Source organism: Gallinula chloropus, assembly GCF_964237585.1.
Source record: "Gallinula chloropus genome assembly, chromosome: 36".
Lineage (NCBI taxonomy): Eukaryota > Metazoa > Chordata > Aves > Gruiformes > Rallidae > Gallinula > Gallinula chloropus.
Window position 1 is genome coordinate 453,887 of NC_140121.1, and position 24,574 is coordinate 478,460.

General features: G+C 65.6%; 1 protein-coding gene across 1 annotated transcript; it reads right to left on the minus strand.

Annotated features, from left to right (window-relative positions):
* Nucleotides 1-1,182: 1,182 nt before the first annotated feature.
* On the minus strand, nucleotides 1,183-23,433 carry TYK2 (tyrosine kinase 2; the record flags this gene model as incomplete). The annotated part of the gene is made up of 23 exons (XM_084277811.1): nucleotides 23,404-23,433; nucleotides 20,270-20,348; nucleotides 19,178-19,264; nucleotides 17,900-18,088; nucleotides 16,046-16,169; nucleotides 13,285-13,429; nucleotides 12,789-12,952; nucleotides 12,217-12,598; nucleotides 11,265-11,459; nucleotides 10,352-10,509; nucleotides 10,118-10,241; nucleotides 9,800-9,992; nucleotides 9,587-9,693; nucleotides 8,573-8,749; nucleotides 8,386-8,473; nucleotides 8,156-8,283; nucleotides 6,785-6,920; nucleotides 5,750-5,901; nucleotides 5,509-5,659; nucleotides 4,979-5,076; nucleotides 3,345-3,537; nucleotides 2,048-2,166; nucleotides 1,183-1,359 (listed from the first exon to the last, which is right to left on the minus strand). Exons 4-23 carry the CDS (start codon nucleotides 18,081-18,083, stop codon nucleotides 1,183-1,185), a joined length of 3,195 nt encoding a protein of 1,064 aa, XP_084133937.1. The 5' UTR covers nucleotides 18,084-18,088; nucleotides 19,178-19,264; nucleotides 20,270-20,348; nucleotides 23,404-23,433.
* Between the last annotated feature and the right edge of the window lie 1,141 nt (nucleotides 23,434-24,574).

Sequence of the window (24,574 nt, forward strand, 5' to 3'; positions counted from 1 at the left end):
CAGCACCCCCCCAGGACCCCCCAGCACCCCCCCAACGCCCAGCACCCCCTCAGTACCCCCCCAGGACCCCCCAGCACCCCCCCACTGCCCAGCACCCCCTCAGCACCCCCCAGGACCCCCCCCACTCAGCACCCCCTCAGCACCCCCCCAGGACCCCCCCACTGCCCATCACCCCCTCAGCACCCCCCCAGGACCCCCCAACACACCCCCACTGCCCAGCACCCCCTCAGCACCCCCCCAGGACCCCCCAGCACCCCCCCAACGCCCAGCACCCCCTCAGCACCCCCCCAGGACCCCCCAGCACCCCCCCACTGCCCAGCACCCCCTCAGCACCCCCCCAGGACCCCCTGCTCATCACCCCCCCCCCCAGCAACCCCTCAGCACCCCTCCAGCACCCCCCTTCAGCACCCCCCCACTCAGCACCCCCCCTCAGCACCCCCCCAGCACCCCCTGCTCATCACCCCCCCCAGCACCCCCCTTCAGCACCCCCCCACTCAGCCCCCCCCTCAGCATCCCCCCACTGCCCAGCACCCCCTCCAGGACCCCCCTCAGCACACCCTGCTGCTCAGCACCCCCCTCAGCATCCCCCCCGCTGCTCAGCACCCCCTCAGCACCTCCCTCTGCCCAGCACCCCCCTCAGCACCCACCCACTGCTTAGCACCCCCCTCCAGCACCCCCCACTGCCCAGCACCCCCCCTGCTCAGCACCCCCCACTGCCCAGCACCCCACCTACTCAGCACCCCCCACTGCGGCACCCAAATACCCCCCCGGCCCCCAGCACCCCCATCCCCTCACTCACCAGAAGACGGGGCTGTCCCCACCCTGTGCCCCTCAGGGATGGACCCCAAATCCCCCCCTGTCTCCCAAATCCCCCCCCAGCCCCCCAAATCCCCCCCTGACTCCCCACTCACCAGAAGACGGGGCTGTCCCCATCCTCACAGACCCGGTAGTACTCGTGCCCCTTGAGGATGGCCCCAAATCCCCCCACATCCCCCCCAAATCCCCCCCTGGCCCCTCCCCAGCCCCCCAAATCCCCCCCTGTCCCCCCACTCACCGGAAGACGGGGCTGTCCCCGTCCTCACAGACCCGGTAGTACTCGTGCCCCTCGGGGATGGCCCCAAATCCCCCCACATCCCCCCCAAATCCCCCCCCAGCCCCCCAAATCCCCCCCTGTCCCCCCACTCACCAGAAGACGGGGCTGTCCCCGTCCTCACAGACCCGGTAGTACTCGTGCCCCTCGGGGATGGCCTTGGCCAGCCCGAAGTCCCCGATCTTCACCACGTTCTCGTTCTCCAGCAGCACGTTGCGGGCGGCCAGGTCCCTGTGGATGTAGTGCAGGGAGTGCAGGTAGGCCATGCCCTGGGGAGGGGGGAGACAGGGGGTCAGGGGGAGGTTTGGGGGGTCAGGGGCATTTTAGGGGGGTCAAGGGGATTTTTTGGGGGAGTAAGAGCCATTTTAGGGGGCTGAGAGCCACTTTAGGGAGGTCAGGGGGATCTTTTGGGGGAGTAACAGCCATTGTAGGGGGGTCAGGGGGATCTTTTTGGGAGGTCAGAGCCATTTTAGGGGGGTCAGGGGGATTTTTAGGGGGGTCAGAGCCATTTTAGGGGGTTCAGGGGGATTTTGGGGGGACTAAGAGCCATTTTAGGGGAGTCACGGGGATCTTTTGGGGGAGTAAGAGCCATTTTAGGGAGGTCAGGAGGATCGTTTTGGTAGCTAATAGCTATTTTAGAGGGGTCAGGGGGATTTTTTGGGGGAGAAAGAGCCATTTTAGAGAGGTAGGGGGATTTTTTGGGGCGTCAGAGCCACTTTAGGGGGGTCAGGGTGATTTTTTGGGGGACCAAGAGCCATTTTAGGGGGGTCAGAGCCACTTTAGGGGGGTCAGGGGGATCTTTTGGGGGCGTAAGACCCATTTTAGGTGGGTCAGGGGCATTTTTTGGGAGGTCAGAGCCATTTTAGGGGGTTCAGGGGGATCTTTTGGGGGAGTAAGAGTCATTTTAGGGGGTCTCAGGGGAGCCCCAAGCAGGAGGGGAGCCAGTTCAGGCTTCACCTCACAGATCTGCTGGGCGAAGAGCAGGATGTGTGCCAGGCTGAGGTGGTGCTTGGGCAGGTAGTCGCGCAGGCTGCCCAGGGGCACGTACTCCATGATCAGCTGCACGATCTTCTCTCCTGGAGGAGGAAGAGGAGGATGAAGGGGGAGTTTGACCCTGATGAGGAGAGGGGGGGAAACAAGCCCGAGGTACCCCCAAAGCCCAACCCTCTGCCAGGAAGGGGGATCGAGATCGACCCATCTCAATCGCAGGGACATTGGTTGTCTCCATCCCCCTTCCTGGGGGAACTCAATCCTGGCCCCTGCCTCACCCTGCCCGTGCCCCCTGCCCCCTGTCTGTGCCCCCTGCCCCACCCTGCCCGTGCCCCCTGCCCCCTGTCTGTGCCCCCTGTCTGTGCCCCCTGCCCTGTCTCACCCTGCCCGTGCCCCCTGCCCCCCCATCTCATCCTGCTCATGCCCCCTGCCCCCTGCCCGTGCCCCCTGTCTCACCCTGCTTGTGCCCCCTGCCCCCTGTCCATGCCCCCTGTCCCCTGCCCGTGCCCCCTGCCTCACCCTGCTCGTGCCCCCTGCCCCCGTCTCACCCTGCCCATGCCTCCTGCTCCCTGTCCGTGCCCCCTGCCCCCTGCTCATGCCCCCTGCCTCACCCTGCTTGTGCCCCCTGCCCCCTGCCTGTGCCTCCTGCCCCCTGCCCATGCCCCCTGCCTCACCCTGCCCATGCCCCCCGCCCCCTGCCCGTGCCCCCTGCCCATGCCCCCTGCCCCCTGTCTGTGCCCCCTGCCCCCTGTCTGTGCCCCCTGCCCGTGCCCCCTGCCTCACCCTGCTCATGCCCCCCGCCCCCTGCCCGTGCCCCCTGCCCATGCCCCCTGCCCCCGCCTCACCCTGCTTGTGCCCCCTGCCCCCTGCCTCACCCTGCCCGTGCCCCCTGCCTGTGCCTCCTGCGCCCTGCCTGTGCCCCCTGCCCGTGCCCCCTGACCATGCTTCCTGCCTCACCCTGCCCATGCCCCCTGCCCCCTGCCCGTGCCCCTTGCCCCACCCTGCCCATGCCCCCTGCCCCCTGCCCGTGCCCCCTGCCTCACCCTGCCCATGCCCCCCGCCCCCTGCCCGTGCCCCCCGCCCCCTGCCTGTGCCCCCTGCCTGTGCCCCCTGCCCATGCCCCCTGCCCGTGCCCCTTGCCCCACCCTGCCCATGCCCCCTGCCCCCTGCCCGTGCCCCCTGCCTCACCCTGCCCATGCCCCCGGCCCCCTGCCCATGCCCCCCGCCCCCTGCCCGTGCCCCCTGCCCGTGCCCCCTGCCCCACCCTGCTCGCTGCAGCAGCCCTTGTACTTGACGATGTTCTCGTGGTAGAGCGTCTTGAGGATCTCGATCTCCCTCTTCCAGCTGGTGAGCAGCTGCTGGCTGCAGCCAGACTTGAGCGACTTCACCGCCACCATCTCCCCGGTGCCGTCGTTGGTGGGGTCGTAGCAGTAGAGACTCACCCTGCCGAAGTGACCCTGCCCAAGAACAGGGAGAGGCTGCCAGCTCCCACCAGGAAAAGCTTTTCCCACCCCAAAAACAGGGAGAGGCTGCCAGCTCCCACCAGGAAAAGCTTTTCCCACCCCAAAAAACACAGGGAGAGGCTGCCAGGTCCCACCAGGAAAAGCTTTTCCCACCCCAAGAACACAGGGAGAGGCTGCCAGGTCCCACCGGGAAAAGCTTTTCCCACCCCAAAAACACAGGGAGAGGCTGCCAGGTCCCACCAGGAAAAGCTTTTCCCACCCCAAAAAACGCAGGGAGAGGCTGCCAGGTCCCACCAGGAAAAGCTTTTCCCACCCCAAAAACACAGGGAGAGGCTGCCAGGTCCCACCAGGAAAAGCTTTTCCCACCCCAAAAAACACAGGGAGAGGCTGCCAGGTCCCACCAGGAAAAGCTTTTCCCACCCCAAAAACACAGGGAGAGGCTGCCAGGTCCCACCAGGAAAAGCTTTTCCCACCCCAAAAAACGCAGGGAGAGGCTGCCAGGTCCCACCAGGAAAAGCTTTTCCCACCCCAAAAACACAGGGAGAGGCTGCCAGGTCCCACCAGGAAAAGCTTTTCCCACCCCAAAAAACGCAGGGAGAGGCTGCCAGGTCCCAGCTCCCACCGGGAAAAGCTTTTCCCTCCCCAAAAAACACAGGGAGAGGCTGCCAGGTCCCACCAGGAAAAGCTTTTCCCACCCCAAAAACACAGGGAGAGGCTGCCAGGTCCCACCGGGAAAAGCTTTTCCCACCCCAAAAACACAGGGAGAGGCTGCCAGGTCCCACCAGGAAAAGCTTTTCCCACCCCAAAAACACTGGGAGAGGCTGCCAGGTCCCACCAGGAAAAGCTTTTCCCACCCCAACAAACAAATCTCCCTGGAACGTTTTCCACAGAGGTAATAAAAAGTTCTTGGAGAGAGAAAGGAGCAGTCCCCAGTGAGGAGGAGCTGGGAAGAAGGACTTCTGACCAGTGGTGTACTGGGATTCACTGGAAAGGGGGCCGGAAGGATGCTGGCTCATGGAGAGGTGACTGGAGGGAAGGAAGTGGAGCAGCACCAGGATAACCTGCTACAGGGGAGAGTCCTCCTGCTCCACACACCCCATCCAGCTGCCCTCAGGGTTCCTCCCTGCCCCACAGGGATTTACATGAGGAGATCCTTCCCTGTATCCAGCCCAAAACTTCCCTGGCACAGCTCCAGGCTGTTTCCTCCCATCCCACGGCTTGGGAAAAGAGCCCAATCCCCACCCCAGCCCAACCCCAACCCCTCTCAGGGAGTCACAGAGACCCACAACGTCTCCCCTTGGGTTGCCTCTGGCTCTAAACCACCCCAAATTGGCCCCTTCCTGATCCATACGGATCCAGATCTTTACTCTGCTGGGGACCCCCAAGCCAGGACGGGGGGTTTCTGGGCTCTGGGGAACCCCCAGGTGCCCCTCACCTCCCCCAGCTCCCGGATCTTCTTCAGGTAGCGCTTCTGGAAGACCGTGGGGTCCGACACCGGGAAGTCGGGGTTCACCGAGGTGACGTCCACGAGATCTGGACAGGACAGGGGGTGAGGGGAGAGAGAGGTCACCTCTTTTCTCTCCCAGTCCCTGCTCCCCAAAAGGATTGCCTTTGCTACTTTTCTTTTTACCTTTTCCCCCCTTTTTTTCCTTTTTAACCCTTTTTTACAACTTTTTTCTTCCCCCTTTCCCCCTTTCCTGCTTTCCTTTCCCCTTTTTTCATTCCTTTTGCCTTTCCCCTTTCATTTTTAACCCTTTCACCCCCTTTTTAACCTTCATTCTCATTTCCCCCCTCTCCTCTTTTCACGCTCTCCTCCCCCTCCTACTGTCTCCACAGCCAACCCCACCCCACCACTGCCCAGACCCCACTCGATTTGAGGCAGAGAGGGGAAACAACAGGGTCATAACACCCTCTCCCACCCCCCAGGAGATCAGGAGCCCCCCACCTCCCTACCCCAAGCCTTACTGTGTGGCTGGAGCTGGGTGAGGTCCCTCAGGATGGTGCGGAAGGACGGCCGCTCCCCAGGGGTGTAGCTGAGGCACTGGGAGATGAGGGTGCCCAGCTCCTTGCAGGACGGCTCGGGCAGGCGATGCCTCTTCTCATAAAACCTTTCTTTCTGGGGAGTGGAGAGACACCCACCCCCAGGTCAGGAAGGGGAAAACGGGTCCATCCCAAGCTGGAGGAGAGGGAGGAGAAGGGGGATCACCTCGGAAGGGGTGCGTTCCTTCAGCGGGACGTCGGCGTCGAAGCAGATCTCCAGCAGGGTGGTGCCGAAGCTCCACTTGTCGGCGGCGGTGCTGAGGCTGCTCACGTCCCGGACGCACTCCGGAGCGATCCAAGGGATGCGATCCACACGTTCTGTTGGGAGACAGGGCAGGCAGAGCCAGGGGAGGCTGAGGATCCAGCTGGAGAGATCCCAGGGAAGATCCCCAGGGCTTCCCATGGAGCTGTGGAGGGGCTGTGACCAGCCAGCAGCCCCCCTTCAGCCTCGCTGCCCCCACTCCAGCCCCACTGTCCCCTCTCCAGCTCCGTTGCTCCCCTCCAGCCCTGCTGCCCCACTCCAGCCCTGCCACCCCCTGCCAGCCCTGCAGCCCCCCTACTCATCCCTCCAGCCCTGCCACCCCCTGCCAGCCCCACAGCCCCCATGCCCCCACTCCAGCCCTGCAGACCCCCTCCAGCCCTGCCACCCCCTGCCAGCCCCGCAGCCCCCCTACTCATCCCTCCAGCCCTGCTGCCCCCCTCCAGCCCTGCCACCCCCTGCCAGTCCTACAGCCCCCCTACCCATCCCTCCAGCCCTGCTGCCCCGCTCCAGCCCTTCCACCCCCTGCCAGCCCTGCAGCCCCCCTACCCATCCCTCCAGCCCTGCTGCCCCCACTCCAGCCCTGCTGCCCTGCTCCAGCCCTGCTGCCCTGCTCCATCCCCCCCTCCATCCCTGCTGCCCCCCACCAGCCCTGCCACCCTCCCTCCAGCCCCACAGCCCCCCTCCCTCCAGCCCCACAGCCCCCTCCAGCCCCACCAGCCTCTGTGAAGAGGATTTACAGATCCAGAGCTTCAAAATGCCACGTGCTGCTAAAAGTTACAGCCCGAGAGGCCAGCCAGGCCTTGGCAAAACAACCCAGGCACCATCCATGCTCCTGGGGGGACCTGGGCTACAGGAGCAGGGGGTGGGGGGGAAACCACCTGGATTTTCAGCTCAGAACCCCCCCTTTCAGCTCAGTTCAAGCAGGGAACAGACAGGTACCTTCTCGAGAGAGCACGGTGAAGCTGACGCCGGGGTCGCTGAGCTTGACGAACGGCACCGACCCGTCTTCCAGCCCCTTCCGGGCCAGCAGGATGTTTTTGGCACACACATTGCCATGCACCAGGTTCTTGTCCTCCTGTGAAAAGGGGTGTGTGTGTGGGGGGGATCAATAAATCTCAGAGGAACCCCCCCAGGGAGTCTTCATACTGAGGTCAAAACTGATGGATTCCAGCAGCAGATGAAAATGCAGAGCTCCCGGCTCTTAATCACCTCCCTCTCTCTAATTACAGTGTCACCTCCCTGCCTCATTAGCCTTCTGCAGAAAAGCTGAACCCCCAGGGCAGGGGGAAGGGAAGGAGCAGGAGGATTCCCCAGTGCTGGGGTGCATGTCCTCACAAGCAGGCAGAGAGCTTGCCCAAGCTGCTGGCTGGAAACCCGGGGAGCTGAGAAGGCAGCGAACCCATCGGCTGCTGCTCTTTCCTTTTCCCCTGGAAAGGAAGCTCTGGAGCTGGGATGCAGCATTCCGAGCTGCAATGAGCTGCCCCAACCTGCTCACGGGCTGGCTGGCTGCTTGGAAGGGGGAGGAAATCCTGGCAGAGCCTCCCTGCCACGCTGCCGGCGGGACTGGTGGGCGCGGCTGGAACAGGAGGTGCTCAGATGCTGCCCCCGGTGCCATTCCCTGCTCATGGTGCTGTTCCCTGCCCCCAGTTCCCTGCCCCCAGTGCCATTCCCTGCCCCCAGTTCCCTGCCTCCAGTGCCACTCCCTGCCCCCAGTTCCCTGCCTCCAGTGCCATTCCCTGCTCATGGTGCCGTTCCCTGCCTCCAGTTCCCTGCCCCCAGTTCCCTGCCTCCAGTGCCACTCCCTGCCCCCAGTTCCCTGCCTCCAGTGCCACTCCCTGCCCCCAGTTCCCTGCCTCAGTTTCCTGCTTCCAGTGCTGTTCCCTGCCCCAGTTCCCTGCTCCCAGTTCCCTGCCCCAGTTCCCTACTCCCAGTTCCTTGCCTCCAGTGCCATTCCCTGCCCCCAGTTCCCTGCCTCCAGTGCCACTCCCTGTCCCCAGTTCCCTGCCTCCAGCGCCGTTCCCTGCCCCAGTTCCCTGCTCCCAGTTCCTTGCCTTCAGTGCTGTTCCCTGCACCCAGTTCCCTGCCTCCAGCGCCGTTCCCTGCCCCAGTTCCCTGCTCCCAGTTCCTTGCCTTCAGTGCTGTTCCCTGCACCCAGTTCCCTGTCTCCAGTGCCATTCCCTGCCCCCAGTTCCCTGCCTCCAGTGCCGTTCCCTGCCCCAGTTCCCTGCTCCCAATTCCTTGTCTCCAGTGCCATTCCCTGCCCCCAGTGCCACTCCCTGCCAGGAAGCCCCCAGCTCCCAGCCCCATTACCAGATAGCTCAAGGCACTGGCCAGCTGCTTGGCCACGGTGATCTTCCAGCCCACGGTGACCCGTCCCTTCTCCTTGCGCAGCAGCACGTCCAGAGGTCCGTGTTCCACAAACTCCTCCACCATGATGTCTGGGGAGGAAGGAGCTGTTTTCCCCGGGGGCCCAGCCAGGGGAAAAGGCACCAGCCCCCAAAGCAGCCCCATCCACGGCAGGTAGAGGGCTCTGTACTCACTCTCAGAGCCCCTCACACAGACTCCGTGCACGAAAGCCAGGTGGACGTGGGACACTTGGCTCATCAGGCTGGCTGTCTCAAAGAACGCCTGGGGTGGTGGGGTGAGGAAAAGGAGGGTCTCTCAGAGCACACCTTGGAGAGGTTCTACACCCCATCTTCCCTCCCCCAAGGCAGAAGGGGGCCTCACCAGGGCGATGTCCCTGTGGCTGGGATCCAGCACCTTGAGCACCACGTGCATCTCGCGGCTGTTGTTGTTCTGCTCGGTGGAGAAGTACTCGGCTTCGTCCTCGGGCCCGCCGGCGCCGCAGAGGGTGAGCACCCCATCGTAGATGTTTGTGCGGGTGCCCTGGCCCAGGTGGGCTCGCTGGAGGTGGGCAGAGGATTGGGGGTAGGGTCAGAGCCCAGGTGGGGTGTGTGGTGGGGGAACTTCCAGCCAATTCTCCCCCATCTCAGCCCGCTGCTGAGGATGCTTGGCCAGCGTGGCCTCTACACGGCTCTTTCCACCTCCTTTCTCCTTGGAAAGGGAGGGAACAAAGAGCCAAACCCAACCCCACAGCTGCCCCAAAAGTCCTTCTCCTCTCTGCAGGGGTGTAGGAGCACCCCCTCGGTGAGGGGGGAAGCTTCCTGCAGACCCCCTCCAGCCTTGCTGCCCCCACTCCAGCCCCACGGCCCCCCCCCCCACAGCCCCACTGCCCCCTCTCCAGCTCTGTTGCTCCCCTCCAGCCCTGCTGCCCCCTCCAGCCCTGCTACCCCCTGCCAGACCTGCAGCCCCCCTACCCATCCCTCCAGCCCTGCTGCCCTGCTCCAGCCCCCACTCCAGCCCCGCCACCCCCTGCCAGCCCTGTCACCCCCCCTCCAGCCCCACCACCCTCCCTCCAGCCCCACTGCTCCCCTCCAGCCCTGCACCCCCTCCTCCAGCCCTGCACCCCCCCCTCCAGCCCTGCATCCCCCCCTCCAGCCCTGCACCCCCCCTCCAGCCCTGCATCCCCCCCTCCAGCCCTGCACCCCCCCCTCCAGCCCTGCACCCCCCCCTCCAGCCCCGCATCCCCCCCTCCAGCCCTGCACCCCCTCCTCCAGCCCCGCATCCCCCCCTCCAGCCCTGCACCCCCTCCTCCAGCCCCGCACACCCCCCTCCAGCCCCGCAACCCCCCCTCCAGCCCCGCAACCCCCCCTCCAGCCCCACAGCTCCCCCTCACACAACCTGAGTGATCTCGTTCTTGCGGATCTGGTGGAAGCTGAGCTGGGTGAGGTTCAGGATCTGCTTGGCACTGTCCTTCACCTTCCTGGTGATCAGCAGGTCCGAGATCTCTGCCAGAGGAGGGGAGGGACAGACGGACACTCAGGCTCAGAACAACCCCTGGGGAACCCTCGCTCCTGGGGGCCGGCGGAAGGAAGACCCACCCACCCCTCATACCTCCAGGTTTGGGGGGGCAGCACCTCTTCACCGTGAAGCTTTCATCGCCAGACCTGAGCGTGCAGCCCTTGAGCACGTCCAGGAGCTCCCGCAGGGTGGGGAACTCTCTGTCCCACCCTTCCAGCACAAAGGAGTTTCCTTTCTTCTGGATGCGGAACTGCCGGTACTTGAGGGCTCCCTGTGCCCCAGGAGCCTGGCAGAGACACTGTCAGGATGTGCCCCGCAGCTCCCAGAGCGGCACCAGCTCAGCCCAGCTCATCCCTACCCACTCCCAGTGCTCAGCATTCCCAGGAATGCCACCCTGGGATGGCATCTCACCTGCTGATGGCCCCTTTTCACCACGGAGAGGATCATCCTGTTGAAGTCCAGGACGCTCCAGCGGATGATGTAGAGTCCTTCCTCCTGCTCCTCCCGCCGCAGCTTGGAGAAGACAAACTCCTCCCTGGCAGCAGGAGAAGGGGAAAGAGCTTCCAACCAGCCCCTTAGGGATACAGCAGGGCCTTGGGAGACCCCTCCCCACTCCTTCCCTCCCTGGGGAAGGACCATACTTACTGCATGGGCCCGTGGATGCCGTTGAGGATGCTCATGACCAGGCGCGGCGGCGCCACGTCGTGACACAGGTAGTGGCTGGAATCGGCCGTGAGGCGGAAATACCCGTCCACCAGCGAGACCAGGGAGAGCGCGCTCTCCGGGGAGGGCAGGACCACCTCCTGCAAGGAACCAGGGGGAGAGGCCACCCCCCAGCAGCTCAGAATCCACCTGCGCTCTGGCCAGACTGAGGAAGGGAGCGTAACGCTCCGGAAGCTGGGCAAAACCCCCTCGGTTTTCCCAGCTTTGATTCCTTCCCCCCCATCCCCCGTCTCTGAAATGCAGCTACGGGCTCCTGGGGGCAGCTGGAGGGTCAGGGGGAGAAACCCCACTCCCCAGGCACTTCTTGTCCTGCTGGTGGATGGTGACCCCACACCCCACTCCCCAGGCACTTGTTGTCCTGCTGGTGGATGGTGACCCCACACCCCACTCACCAAGCACTTATGCTGCTGGTGGATGGTGACCCCACACCCCACTCCCCACGCACTTGTTGTCCTGCTGGTGGATGGTGACCCCACACCCCACTCCCCAGGCACTTGTCCTGCTGGTGGATGGTGACCCCACACCCCACTCCCCAGGCATTTGTTGTCCTGCTGGTGGATGGTGACCCCACACCCCACTCCCCAGGCACTTGTTGTCCTGCTGGTGGATGGTGACCCTACACCCCAAACCTCACTCACCAGGCACTTGTCCTGCTGGTGGATGGTGACCCCACACCCCACTCCCCAGGCACTTGTTGTCCTGCTGGTGGATGGTGACCCCACACCCCACTCCCCACTCCCCAGGCACTTGTTGTCCTGCCGGTGGATGGTGACCCCACACCCCACTCCCCAGGCACTTGTCCTGCTGGTGGATGGTGACCCCACAGCCCACTCACCAGGCACTTGTTGTCCTGCCGGTGGATGGTGACCCCACAGCCCTTGATGACGACGTGTGTGATCTCCCGGAAGTCACAGAAATGGGCCCATTTTGGCTCGTTCCGCTCCGCTGCCTGGGTTGTGCCCTTGACCTCCTGCTCTTTGTTCCTGCTCTTCCTCCCGAAATATCCACGGTGGGAGGAGTTTTCCACGTGCTGCAGAGGTGGGGAGACAACAAGGCGTCAGTTCCAGCCCTTCCTGCGGATGGGAGATGGCACCAACAGGCTGCAGTGGTTACTGGCCAAACTGGGCTGAGTTGGGAAGGAAGCTGGGGCGCCCACAGAGCCTGAGGGAAATCCCAAGAGCAGGGACAAGGAGCTGGCACAGGTTGCAGTGGTTACTGGCCAAACTGGGATTAGTTGGGAAGGAAGCTGGGGCGCCCACAGAGCCTGAGGGAAATCCCAGGATCAGGGACAAGGAGCCAGCACGGGTTGCAGTGGTTACTGGCCAAACTGGGATGAGTTGGGAAGGAAGCTGGGGCGCCCACAGAGCCTGAGGGAAATCCCAGGAGCAGGGACAAGGAGCTGGCACAGGTTGCAGTGGTTACTGGCCAAACTGGGAAGAGCTGGGAAGGAAGCTGGGGTGCCCACCAATCCTGAGGGAAATCCCAGGAGCAGGGACAAGGAGCTGGCACAGGTTGCAGTGGTTACTGGCCAAACTGGGAAGAGCTGGGAAGGAAGCTGGGGTGCCCACCAATCCTGAGGGAAATCCCAGGAGCAGGGACAAGGAGCTGGCACAGGTTGCAGTGCTTACTGGCCAAACTGGGAAGAGTTGGGAAGGAAGCTGGGGCGCCCACAGAGCCTGAGGGAACTCCCAGGAGCACGAGCTGGCGACAAGGAGCTGGTGTGGGATGGGGTTTGGATGTGAACAGCTCTTCCCACCCACCAGTGAGGAACCTGAGCACCCAACTACCTCCACGGGCACCGGCCGCCACTGGATCCCACTGGTGCCGGTGACCAGGACTTCATGGGTGACGGGCTGGTCCTTGGGGAGCAGCGCATGCTGCTCCGGCGGCGAGCGGCCCCCGTTGAGGTACAGCTGCACCTTCTCCCCCTCAGAGGAGGTGTCCAAGGAGAGCACGGGGTACAGCTCGCTCCCGAAACGCGGCGCCAGGTGCTCCAGGGTGGCCAGGTACTTGTACATGACGTCCTGGGCCGTCAGCCTGCCCGCGCTGACCGTGTGCCGCTGGAAGCGCTGCACGAACTTCTTGAAGACGTTCTTCATCCTGAATCTGGTCAGGTAGTTGTTCTGCTGGATCTGGCGGTGGAAGGAGCGCGGGATACAGTCCTTGAAGCTGTGGGAAGGAGGGGGGGATAAGGAGTCAGCACGGTGTCTGCAGCGAGATGCGCAGCCTCTAAGAGGCGCAAGGGTGTCTCCATCACCCAAAACAAGTCCTCAGGGAGGAGAGGAACCAGAAGAAACCCTTTCAGACAGCTGCAGAGCAGAAGGTGCCTGTCCCCAGGGCTGTCAAGCTGGGTAGGCACCTGTATTTCCTGGCCACCTCCTCGAGGGAGATGCCCTTCCTGATGGCGATGTGCGAGAGGTGGAGCACGGCCATGCCCAAGCTCTCGTTCTTGAACCTCTGGATCTCCTGCTCTGTCTGCAGGTCCTTCAGCGATGCCACGTCATTGATGAACTCAAACTTTCCCTGTGAAAAAGGGAGCGTTGAGTAAAGGGGAGGGGGAACCACGCTGCTCTTTCTTCTCCTTCTTTATTTCTTTCATCTTCAAGGCGCAACGGGATCCCCCCCCTCACTCAGCTCCCCCCTCACTCAGCTCCCAGCCACCCAGGGAGGTTACAAGCAGGATAAAAGCTTTCTGAGAGCAAAACTACAGCTGGGTTTGTCCCCTAAACAAAACCCTTACAGATGGAAACGCAGATCCATGACCACAGGGTTGAGCCAGATCCAACCAGATGAAGAAAATCCCCCCCCTCCAGTTCCTAGCCCCCCCCCACCAAGGCAGCAGCGCTGCTCCTCACCTGCTCAAACAGGTACTCAAAGGAGGATTTGTCCAGCAAAGCTCCTCCCTGCAGCTTCTCCTCAGGGGAGTCGCTCTGCCGGGGCACGTTGCGATAAACCGCCGGCTCCTTCTCGTTCATCCCGTGCCAGTTCCTAAAATAGTACCTGGGGAGGGGAGAGGAGAGTGAGGCTCGTCTGTGGGGATGGGAGAGACACAGTCTGGCCCCAAAGATCTGAGAGGGGCCCTAAAGGATGTCCCAGGGTGGGAGTTTGGGGGGGTTTTGAAGAGCCAGACTCGTCCAAGCTGCTGTTGCCAAGAGGAGAACCGGCCACGTCCTCAACACACGTTCCCCGAGCACGAGGCAGCGGCCCTGCTGCTGGAGGCCAAGGGGAAGCACCTCTTCCTGCCTCCCAGACTGGTGCCTTTCAGCTTTCCCCACCACATTTTAGGGTGAGCTGCACCACACAGCGCACTGAGCGCATCCCCCACCAGCAGAGCTTCGTTAAGAGCCCCTAATTAACCCATCCTGACCTGCAAACCCCTCCCCAGCAGCAGCGCTTCCCCACAACGCTCTTCCCCAGCCCAGTTTGGGCTCCCAAAACTAGAGTGCAGCTGGGGAGAGGAGTGTCCATCCCCCCCCTCCAGGTTCAAACACCATGAATTAAAGAGAGAAGGGAAAGAAGAGCCCCCAAAACCCCAATCCCCAACCCCCAACCCCCCAGAGGGAGCCATCCCCACTGCTCACCCCCCAGCTCCGTGCGGTTACCGTGCCGGGGTTAGTTGGGTGCTGCAGGAGAAATGCCTCTGTGGCCCCAAAAAGCCCAAGTCCTGTAGCTGCTCCAGGCAGCAGGGCTCCCCACAGCCCCCCCTTTCAGCCCCCCTGGGATCCAGGGGGCACTGGGATCCAGGGGCCCTGGGATCCAGGGGCCACGCCAGCGGGCAGTGGCCCGGTGAGGCGGGAGCCGGCGCGGTGCTGCGTGGGTTGTGATCAGCACCGTGGGGCGGCTGTGGGGAGAGGCCTTGGCCCAGCTCACTCCACCATGGTTCCCCAGGAAGGAGGAGCTACTACAGGTCCTAGAAACCAGGCTAATAATTCTCTGTGTTTTCCCTTTCTCCTTTGTGTTGTTGTCCCTTTGCCATAATTCAGACCAACCAAGCCAAACCGACGCCGTGCCCCCAAGCCCAGCCTGGAAAACCTCTCCTAATAACACCATCACCATCCCATCACCATCCCATCAGCCCTGGGTAAGCCCAGTGTCTTGCAAGGACATGGATAAAGACCAGCTGCCACCTTCCTGGGCAGCTGGGGGCGATGCCAGAGCCCTGGCTCGCTGAGAGGAACTCCCAGGGGTCTAAAAACACTTCAGAGGGGACACTGTCCTGTCTGGGGATGGAGCCAAGGTGGGGACACAGGCTGCATCAGCCTCCAGCCAGGGGCAGCAGGGCTGCATCAGCCAGGGAGAGCAGGGTGGAGGTGCAGCAGGAACAGGGACACAGCTTTTCCATGCCAAGGGAGATGCAGAGGCTCCAAATACATCCTGTATCCTCCTTGAGTGCTTCTGAGCGCCACAGAAAGGAGCCCTGCTGCTTCCACAACTCCCTGGCTCCCTGCCAACCTCCACACACATTTTCCAGGCAAATCTGGACAGGCTACAGGTGACCCAAGGGCAGGAAAACAAATGGTGCAACCCTGGTAATGCCCTGAGAGCGTCTCTGCTCCTGCTCAGCGGGGCTGGGTGCCAGGAGAGGCGGGAGCTGGGGCACAGGGAGGCAGGAACTGGGCACAGGGCATGGGGAGGCAGGAACTGGGCACAGGGCATGGGGAGCAGGGGCACAGGGCATGGGGGAGCAGGGGCACAGGGCATGGGGAGCAGGGGCACAGGGCAGGGGGGAGCAGGGGCACAGGGCATGGGGAGCAGGGGAGCAGGGGCACAGGGCATGGGGCAGCAGTGGCACAGGGCATGGGGAGCAGGGGCACAGGGCATGGGGGAGCAGGGGCACAGGGCATGGGGGAGCAGGGGCACGGGGCATGGGCAGCAGGGGCACAGGGCATGGGCAGCAGGGGCACAGGGCATGGGGGAGCAGGGGCACGGGGCATGGGGAGCAGGGGCACAGGGCATGGGCAGCAGGGGCACAGGGCATGGGGGAGCAGGGGCACAGGGCATGGGGGAGCAGGGGAGCAGGGGCACAGGCCATGGGGAGCAGGGGCACAGGGCATGGGGAGCAGGGGCACAGGGCATGGGGCAGCAGGGGCACAGGGCATGGGGGAGCAGGGGAGCAGGGCATGGGGAGCAGGGGCACAGGGGCACAGGGCATGGGGGAGCAGGGGCACAGGGCATGGGGGAGCAGGGGAGCAGGGCAAGGGGAGCAGGGGAGCAGGGCATGGGGGAGCAGGGGAGCAGGGGCACAGGGCATGGGGAGCAGGGGCACAGGGCATGGGGGAGCAGGGGCACAGGGCATGGGGGAGCAGGGGAGCAGGGGCACAGGGCATGGGGGAGCAGGGGCACAGGGCATGGGGGAGCAGGGCACAGGGCACGGGGAGCAGGGCACAGGGCACGAGGAGGCAGGAATTGGGCACAGGGCATGGGGAGCAGGGGCACAGGGCATGGGGGAGCAGGGGCACAGGGCATGGGGGAGCAGGGGCACAGGGCATGGGGGAGCAGGGGCACAGGGCATGGGGAGCAGGGGCACAGGGCAGGGGGAGCAGGGGCACAGGGCAGGGGGAGCAGGGGCACAGGGCATGGGGAGCAGGGGCACAGGGCAGGGGGAAGCAGCCTCACCTCATTCTGAACAGCAGGCTGTGGTTGGTGTCTTTGCTGATCGTAAAGACGTGGTTGGGCGGGAGCCAGACGCGGTTCTGGGGGTCGTAGAGGGCGAAGAGGCTGTAGCACAGCGGCGTGATGCCTGCCAGGGAGGAGAGGGGAAGGGGAAGGGGAAGGGAAGGGGAAGGGGAAGGGGAAGGGGAAGGGAAGGGGAAGAGAAGGGAAAATTCCTGTCAGGGGCTGCTGAGCCCATGGGAAAACAAGTAACAAACTCAAACCCCAACCAGGCCAGACTGAACCAAACCTCACCCCTCTCCTCCCCGTTCCACCGGCAGCACAAACCCCACTGAGCCCCCTCCTCATCCCTGCTTGACAAGCCCCCAGGTATTTAAGAGCCCCATTAGGAGAGAGGTGTGTGTCTGTCCTTCTAGGGGGTGTTTGTCCTTCTAGGGGGTGTCTGTCCTTCCAGGGGGTGTCTGTCCTTCCAGCACACCTGAGGAAAGCTCAGCAGCTCTTCCTCCAGCCCAGCAGTGTGGAGCTGCTCAGACTGCAGCGAGGGGAAGTGGGTAAAACCCATGAAGTGAGGGTGAGTTGAGACCCAAAACCTTCTCCTGAGGGACACAAGGAGACCCTGGCTGCCCCCCACCCCAGGAACAGCCCCCCTGGGGTGGGAAAAGCCCCCCCCAGGCAGAGCGCTCGTTAAACGTGGGTGTTGATGAGTCAGAGGTGAAGTAATCGCCCTTCTTCACCCTCCAGTAACTCACAGCCCCACTGGCTGGAGCTGAGCCTGGGGTAGGGACATCCCACCCCGCTTCTCAGGAGCTCAGGGTGCACAGGGGTGCCCCAAACCCCCACAGCTGCCCTCGCTGCCAGCCAGGTACCAGGTACCAGGGAGTGGCAGCACCAGAGCTCAGAGTGACCGGACACCGCGGCTCAGGAGGGTCCCAGAGCTCAGGAAACACCCTGGGGGTGTTCAAGGCCAGGTTGGATGGGGCCCTGGGCAGCCTTGTGGAGCTCCAGGCCTGGAGGTTGGTGTCCCTGCCTGTGGCAGGGGGTTGGAGCTCTGGGACCCTTAGGGGGTCCCTCCCAACCCAGACCAGTCTGGGATTCTGTGATTGGGATGGAGATGGGATGGGGATGGGGATAGAGATGGGATGACAGATGAGATGGGGATGGGATGGGGATGGGGATGGGATGGGGATGGGGATGGGGATGGGGATGGGGATGGGGATGGGGATGGGGATGGGATGGGGACGGGGACGGGGACGGGGATGGGGATGGGGATGGGGATGGGGATGGGGATGGGGATGGGGATGGAGATGAGATGGGGATGGAGATGGGGATGGGGATGGGGATGAGATGGGGATGGGGATGGGGATGGGGATGGGGATAAGATTGGGATGGAGATGAGATGGGGATGGAGATGGGGATGGGGATGGGGATGGGGATGAGATGGGGATGGGGATGAGATGGGGATGGGGATGAGATGGGGATGGGGATGAGATGGGGATGGGGATGAGATGGGGATGGGGATGAGATGGGGATGGGGATGAGATGGGATGGGAATGAGATGGGGATGGGGATGGAGATGGGGATAAGATTGGGATTGGGATGGAGACGAGATGGGGATGGAGATGGGGATGGGGATGGGATCAGCTGCCCAGAGAGGGGGTGGGTGCCCCGTCCCTGGGGGTGTCCAAGCCCAGGTTGGCTGGGGCCCTGGGCAACCTTGTGTAGCTCCAGGCCTGGAGGTTGGTGGCCCTGCCTGTGGTTGGAGCTCTGGGACCCTTGGGGTCCCTCCCAACCCAACCCAACCCAGCCCGTGGCTGTGTGAGCTGGGGGTGCCGGGGGTGCCGCGGTGCCGGCGCTCACCGATCCTGCGCGCCAGGTCGATGCAGATCTCCTCGGCGCTGAGCGAGCCCTGGGCGTAGGAGTGGCAGCGCTCACGCTCCTCGCCGCCGCCCCAGTGCAGACACACCCGGAGGCCGGCGCTGGCCGCGCCGCAGCCGTCGGCGTCCGACTCGCTGTGCTTCACCGTGCACCGGCACAGAGACATGGCGGCTGCGCGGGGGATGGCAGCGGTCACAGCCAGGTGGGGATGGGCACCCAGCGCCACCAGCCAGGCTCTGCCAGCTGGGGGACTGGGAGCCCCACCACACCACCAGTCTGTCCCAGTTGGGTGACTGGGTGCCCCCCCAACCCCAGTTAGGTGGCTGGGCACCCCCACACACACCAGTATCTCTCCCAGTTGGGTTACTGGGTGCCCCCCCGACCCAAGTGAGGTGGCTGGGCATCCCCACACACACCAGTATCTCTCCCAGTTGGGTGACTGGGTGCCCCACCCCAACCCCCTGACCCCAGTTAGGTGGCTGGGCATCCCCACACACACCAGTATCTCTCCCAGTTGGGTGACTGGGTGCCCCCCCAGCCCCAGTTAGGTGACTGGGCATCCCCCCACTCACCAGTATGTCTCCCAGTTAGGTGACTGGGTGCCCCACCCGACCCCAATTAGGTGCCTGGGCATCGCCCCCCACACCAGTATGTCTCCCACTTGGGTGACTGGGTGCCCCACCCCAACCCCCTGACCCCAGTTAGATGGTTGGGCACCCCCCCACACACCAGTATCTCTCCCAGTTAGGTGACTGGGTGTCCCCCCCGACCCCCTGACCCCAGTTAGGTGGCTGGGCATCCCCCCACACACCAGTATCTCTCCCAGCTGGGTAACTGGGTGCCTCACCACCACTACCAGTCTCTCACAGCTGGGTGACTGGGCAACCCCCTCCACCCCAGTTGGGCAACTGGGCACCCCCCTAACACCAGGCTCTCCCAGTTGGGCAACTGGACACCCACACACACACCAGTATCTCTCCCAGTTGGGTGACTGGGTGGTCCCCACCAGTCTCTCCCAGTTGGGTGACTGGGCCCCACCAGCACCACCACCACCAGTCTCTCCCAGTTGGGTGACTGGGCCCCACCACCACCAGTCTCTCCCAGTTGGGTGACTGGGTGGTCCCCACCAGTCTCTCCCAGTTGGGTGACTGGGCCCCACCAGCACCACCACCACCAGTCTCTCCCAGTTGGGTGACTGGGCCCCCCCCCCACCACCAGTCTCTCCCAGTTGGGTGACTGGAAGCCCCCCACCCCAGGCACCTCGCCGTCCGATGAAGCATCACTCAGGGCCGCTGTCCAGAGGCGCTGCCGGGCTGGGGAGGGGGGTGGTGGTGCTGCTGCTCTCACCTGGGGAGGAGGGAAGCAAAGCCACTGGTGAGAACAGAGCAGCCAGATCCCCCCACGTCTCAGCAGGGGCATCACTCCTGGCTCTTCCCCCTGAAACCAACCCCTGTGCCAGCAGAGCCCTGCAGCCTCTGCCAGAGCAGCTTCACCGTGCCACACCGGCACCAAACACAGCCCAGGGAGCAGAACCCAGTGGGTTTATCCCCTGCCAAGGGGCAGGATCAGCCCCAAGGCTGCCACCCTGGTGACAGGGGGATGGAAACCGACCTGGGGAGCAAACCCCAATGCTGGGAGGGGGGTAAAAAGCTGCTTCAAGCACCACACTTCGCTGCCCACGCCCCTGGCACGGGGGGTTTCCTCCACTCTTGTGCCCAGAAGAGGGACTGGAGAAGTGAAACGAGCTGGTCTCACCCCCAAAAAGCTTTGGGTGAGGGGCAGAGAGTTCACCTGGGGTATAAAAACTGAGAGGTGCCAGAAGCAGCCCCCTTCTCCCAGGAATTCTGTTCCAGGGGGTGTGGGTGAGGGGCTCCAGCCCCCTCAGGAAAGCACCTCTCCAGAGCCTCTGCAGGCCCAGCACGTGACAGCGTTACTTCAGCAAGGAAAGAGCCAAATCTTGGCAGATTTCCCCCAATTCCCTCCTGGGGAGGAGAGTGGGAATCCAGAAGAGGCTTCCTCACTCCCCAGGGACCAGGGAGAGAGATAGAACTGGGCATCAAGAGCTCAGCACCCCCCAAAACACCCTCCACACACCCTAAGAAACCCCCTTCACAGAAGCTTTTAACAGTGACTTTTACACCCTGAGCTTGCTGCTGTCAGTGGGCATGGAGAAAGGGCTGAAATTTGGGTTGGGATCAGGGAAAACAGGACTCAGAGGAATCTGGATTTCCTCAAGCAACAGGTTGATAAACAAACTGAACCTCCTCCCCCTTCCCCAACCCCTCCATCCCCTCCTGCTCCAACCCTCTGTGACTCACAACCAGGGGCAAACACTGAGTTCCAGACACAAACCTTCTGGGTTTCACCCCAATTTTGGCCTCTGCAGTGGTGGTTTCTTCTTCCTGGGTGTCGTGGGCTCCACGCTAAAGGCCTGGAAGGAAGAGGGAAGTGGGTGAGGAGCTGTTTTGCAAGCTCAGCTCAGGCACGGGGAGCACCCAGCTCATCGCCAGGGATGCAGCTGGGCCCCTTCCAGGCCTCAGGGGGGGAAATAGGGGGGTGGGTTCCCCCCAAACACAGCCCAGCTGAAGCCCCTCAAGCTATGGGCCACGTCCCCACGCTGCTACTGGCATCCCCTGGGGCAGTTTGCCCCCTGGCTCTGTGGTTTTGGGGTGTTTCTGGAGGGTTGGGGCACGAAAGCACCCAGCTGCCAGGCAGGGGGGGCCTGAAGACCCCCCCCCAGGAGCTCCAGGCAGCGGCGGTGGCAGCGACTGGGGGGAGGGAGGAGGCAAAGTCCAGGGCGGCTGGGGAGGGGCAAAGGGGAAGGCGCTGGGACCACCGGGACCACCGGGCTGGTGGCAGGAGGGGAAGGAGGTGGCTGGCGGCAGGGGCACCTTCCTGCAGGAAGCTGAGCCCCCCAGGGGCACCCCCACCCCACACAGCCCCCAGCCCCACGCAGCCCCACGCAGCTCCCAGCCCCACACAGCCCCACGCAGCCCCCAGCCCCACGCAGCCCCCAGCCCCACGCAGACCCCAGCCCCACGCAGCCCCACGCAGACCCCAGCCCCACGCAGCCCCACGCAGCCCCCAGCCCCACGCAGCCCCCTGCCCCACGCAGCCCCCTGCCCCACGCAGCCCCCAGCCCCATGCAGCCCCCAGCCCCACGCAGCCCCACGCAGCCCCCAGCCCCACGCAGCCCCCAGCCCCACGCAGCCCCGCGCAGCCCCCAGCCCAAAACCAGCTGGCCCCTCAGCACTGACATAACCCCCAGCCCCACGCAGCCCCCAGCCCCACGCAGACCCCAGCCCCACGCAGCCCAACCCTCAGTCCTGACATAGCCCCCAGCCCCACGCAGCCCGTCCCATAGTGTTGACACAGCCCCCAGCCCCACAGAGCCCCCAGCCCCACGGCCCTGACACAGCCCCCAGCCCCACACAGCCCGCCCCTTGGCCTGACACAGCCCCCAGCCCTATGCAGCCCCCAGCCCCATGCAGCCCACCCCTCGGCCCCGACATGGCCCCCAGCCTCACGCAGCCCCCAGCCCCACAGATCCCCCAGCCCCACGCAGCCCACCCCTCAGCCCCACAGAGCCCACCCCTCGGCCTGACACGGCCCTCAGCCCCACGCAGCCCCCAGCCCCACACAGCCCCACGCAGCCCCCAGCCCCACACAGCCCCCAGCCCCACGCAGCCCCCTGCCCCACGCAGCCCCCAGCCCCACGCAGCCCCCTGCCCCACGCAGCCCCCAGCCCCACGCAGCCCCCAGCCCCACGCAGCCCCACGCAGCCCCCAGCCCCACACAGACCCCAGTCCCATGCAGCCCCCACACAGCCCCCAGCCCCACGCAGCCCCCAGCCCCACGCAGCCCCCACACAGCCCCCAGCCCCACGCAGCCCCACGCAGCCCCCAGCCCCACGCAGCCCCCAGCCCCACGCAGCCCCACACAGCCCCCAGCCCCACGCAGCCCCCAGCCCCACGCAGCCCCACGCAGCCCCCAGCCCCACGCAGCCCCCAGCCCCACGCAGCCCCGCGCAGCCCCCAGCCCCACGCAGCCCCCAGCCCCACGCAGCCCCACGCAGCCCCCAGCCCCCACACAGCCCCCAGCCCCACGCAGCCCCCAGCCCCACGCAGCCCCCAGCCCCACGCAGCCCCCAGCCCCACGCAGCCCCACGCAGCCCCCAGCCCCACACAGACCCCAGTCCCATGCAGCCCCCACACAGCCCCCAGCCCCACGCAGCCCCCAGCCCCACGCAGCCCCCACACAGCCCCCAGCCCCACGCAGCCCCCAGCCCCATGGCAGCCCCCAGCCCCACGCAGCCCCACACAGCCCCCAGCCCCATGCAGCCCCCAGCCCCACGCAGCCCCACGCAGCCCCCAGCCCCACACAGCCCCCAGCCCCACGCAGCCCCCAGCCCCACGCAGCCCCCAGCCCCACGCAGCCCCCAGCCCCACGCAGCCCCCAGCCCCACGCAGCCCCACGCAGCCCCCAGCCCCACGCAGCCCCGCGCAGCCCCCAGCCCAAAACCAGCTGGCCCCTCAGCACTGACATAACCCCCAGCCCCACGCAGCCCCCAGCCCCACGCAGCCCCCAGCCCCGTGGCAGCCCAACCCTCAGTCCTGACATAGCCCCCAGCCCCACGCAGCCCGTCCCATAGTGTTGACACGGCCCCCAGCCCCACAGAGCCCCCAGCCCCACGGCCCTGACACAGCCCCCAGCCCCACGCAGCCCGCCCCTTGGCCTGACACAGCCCCCAGCCCTATGCAGCCCCCAGCCCCATGCAGCCCACTCCTCGGCCCCGACAGGGCCCCCAGCCTCACAGATCCCCCAGCCCCACGGCCCCGACAGGACCCCAGCCCCACGCAACCCGCCCCCCGGCCTGACACGGCCCTCAGCCCCACGCAGCCCCCAGCCCCACGCAGCCCCCAGCCCCACGCAGCCCGCCCCTCGGCCTGCCACGGCCCCCAGCCCCACGCAGCCCCCAGCTCCACAGAGCCCGCCCCCCGGCCTGACACGGCCCCCAGCCCCACGCAGCCCACCCCTCGGCCCGTCACGGCCCCCAGCCCCACAGAGCCCCCAGGCTCACAGAGCCCGCCCCTCGGCCCCGACACGGCCCCCAGCCCGACGCAGCCCCCAGCCCCACGCAGCCCCCAGCCCCACGCAGCCCACCCCTCGGCCTGACACAGCCCTCAGCCCCACGCAGCCCCCAGCCCCACGCAGCCCACCCCTCGGCCTGACACGGCCCTCAGCCCCACGCAGCCCCCAGCCCCACGCAGCCCACCCCTCGGCCTGACAGGGCCCCTCGCACCCAGGGCTCAGGCCCCGGCCCCCCCCGCAGGCCCCATCCCGCAGGCCCCAACCGCCTGGCCCCCATATCCGGGCCCCCAATCCCGGTCCTTGCCCCTCAGACCCCATCCCTGACCCCGTCCCAGCCTCCCCCCGCCCTCCCAGCCGCCGTCCCAGCCGCTCCCCCACCGCCCCGGGCTCGTTACCGGGCCCCGGGCCCCGCTCCCCGCCGGCCCGGCCGCCGCTCCAGCGCCCTGCGCACCGCCAAAACGCCGCTTCCCATTGGTCCCGAGAGACGCGCCCCGCCATTGGCCCGTCGCCTCTGGGGTGCCCCGCCCACACGTCTGTGAAGCTCATGGGCGGGGAGCGGGGAGTGATCCCGCACGGGGAAAGGGGCGGGGACAGCGCTGATTGGCTACGGAGGGAAGGGGGCGGAGCCAGGGGAGGAGCGGGGGCGAAGGGGAAGGGGCGGGGCTTCGCTGGAGGGGCGGGGCAGGGCTGGAGGGGGCGGGGCTGGATGGAGGGGGGCACAGCTGGACTGGGGGGGGCACAGCTGGATTGGGGGGCACAGCTGGATCCAAACGGGGGGGGAAGGGGGCACAGCTGGATTGGGGGGGGTGGGGGGGCATGTCTGAGGCAAACCCGGGGGGGGGGGTACATTGAGGTTGGGGGACGCTGATTGACAGGGGGCAGAGCTGGGGGGGGGGGGGGCACAGCTGGATTGGGGGGCACAGCTGGATCCAAACGGGGGGGAGGGGGCACAGCTGGATTGGGGAGGATGGGGGGGGGGACATGTCTGAGGCAAACCCGGGGGGGGGTACATTGAGGTTGGGGGACGCTGATTGACGGGGGGCAGAGCTGGAGGGGGGGGGGTCACAGCTGGATTGGGGGGCACAGCTGGATCCAAACGGGGGGGGGAGGGGGCACAGCTGGATTGGGGGCACAGCTGGATCCAAACGGGGGGGAGGGGGCACAGCTGGATTGGGGAGGATGGGGGGGGGGGCATGTCTGAGGCAAACCCAGGGGGTACATTGAGGTTGGGGGACGCTGATTGACGGGGGGCAGAGCTGGAGGGGGGGGGCACAGCTGGATTGGGGGGCACAGCTGGATCCAAACGGGGGGGAGGGGGCACAGCTGGATTGGGGGCACAGCTGGATCCAAACGGGGGGGGAGGGGGCACAGCTGGATTGGGGAGGATGGGGGGGGGGCATGTCTGAGGCAAACCCGGGGGGGGGGGGGGTACATTGAGGTTGGGGGACACTGATTGACAGGGGGCAGAGCTGGATGGGGGGGGGCACAGCTGGATTGAAGGCACAGCTGGATTGGAGGGCACAGCTGGATCCAAAGCTGGGGCGGGGGGGGTGGTGGGGGGCACAG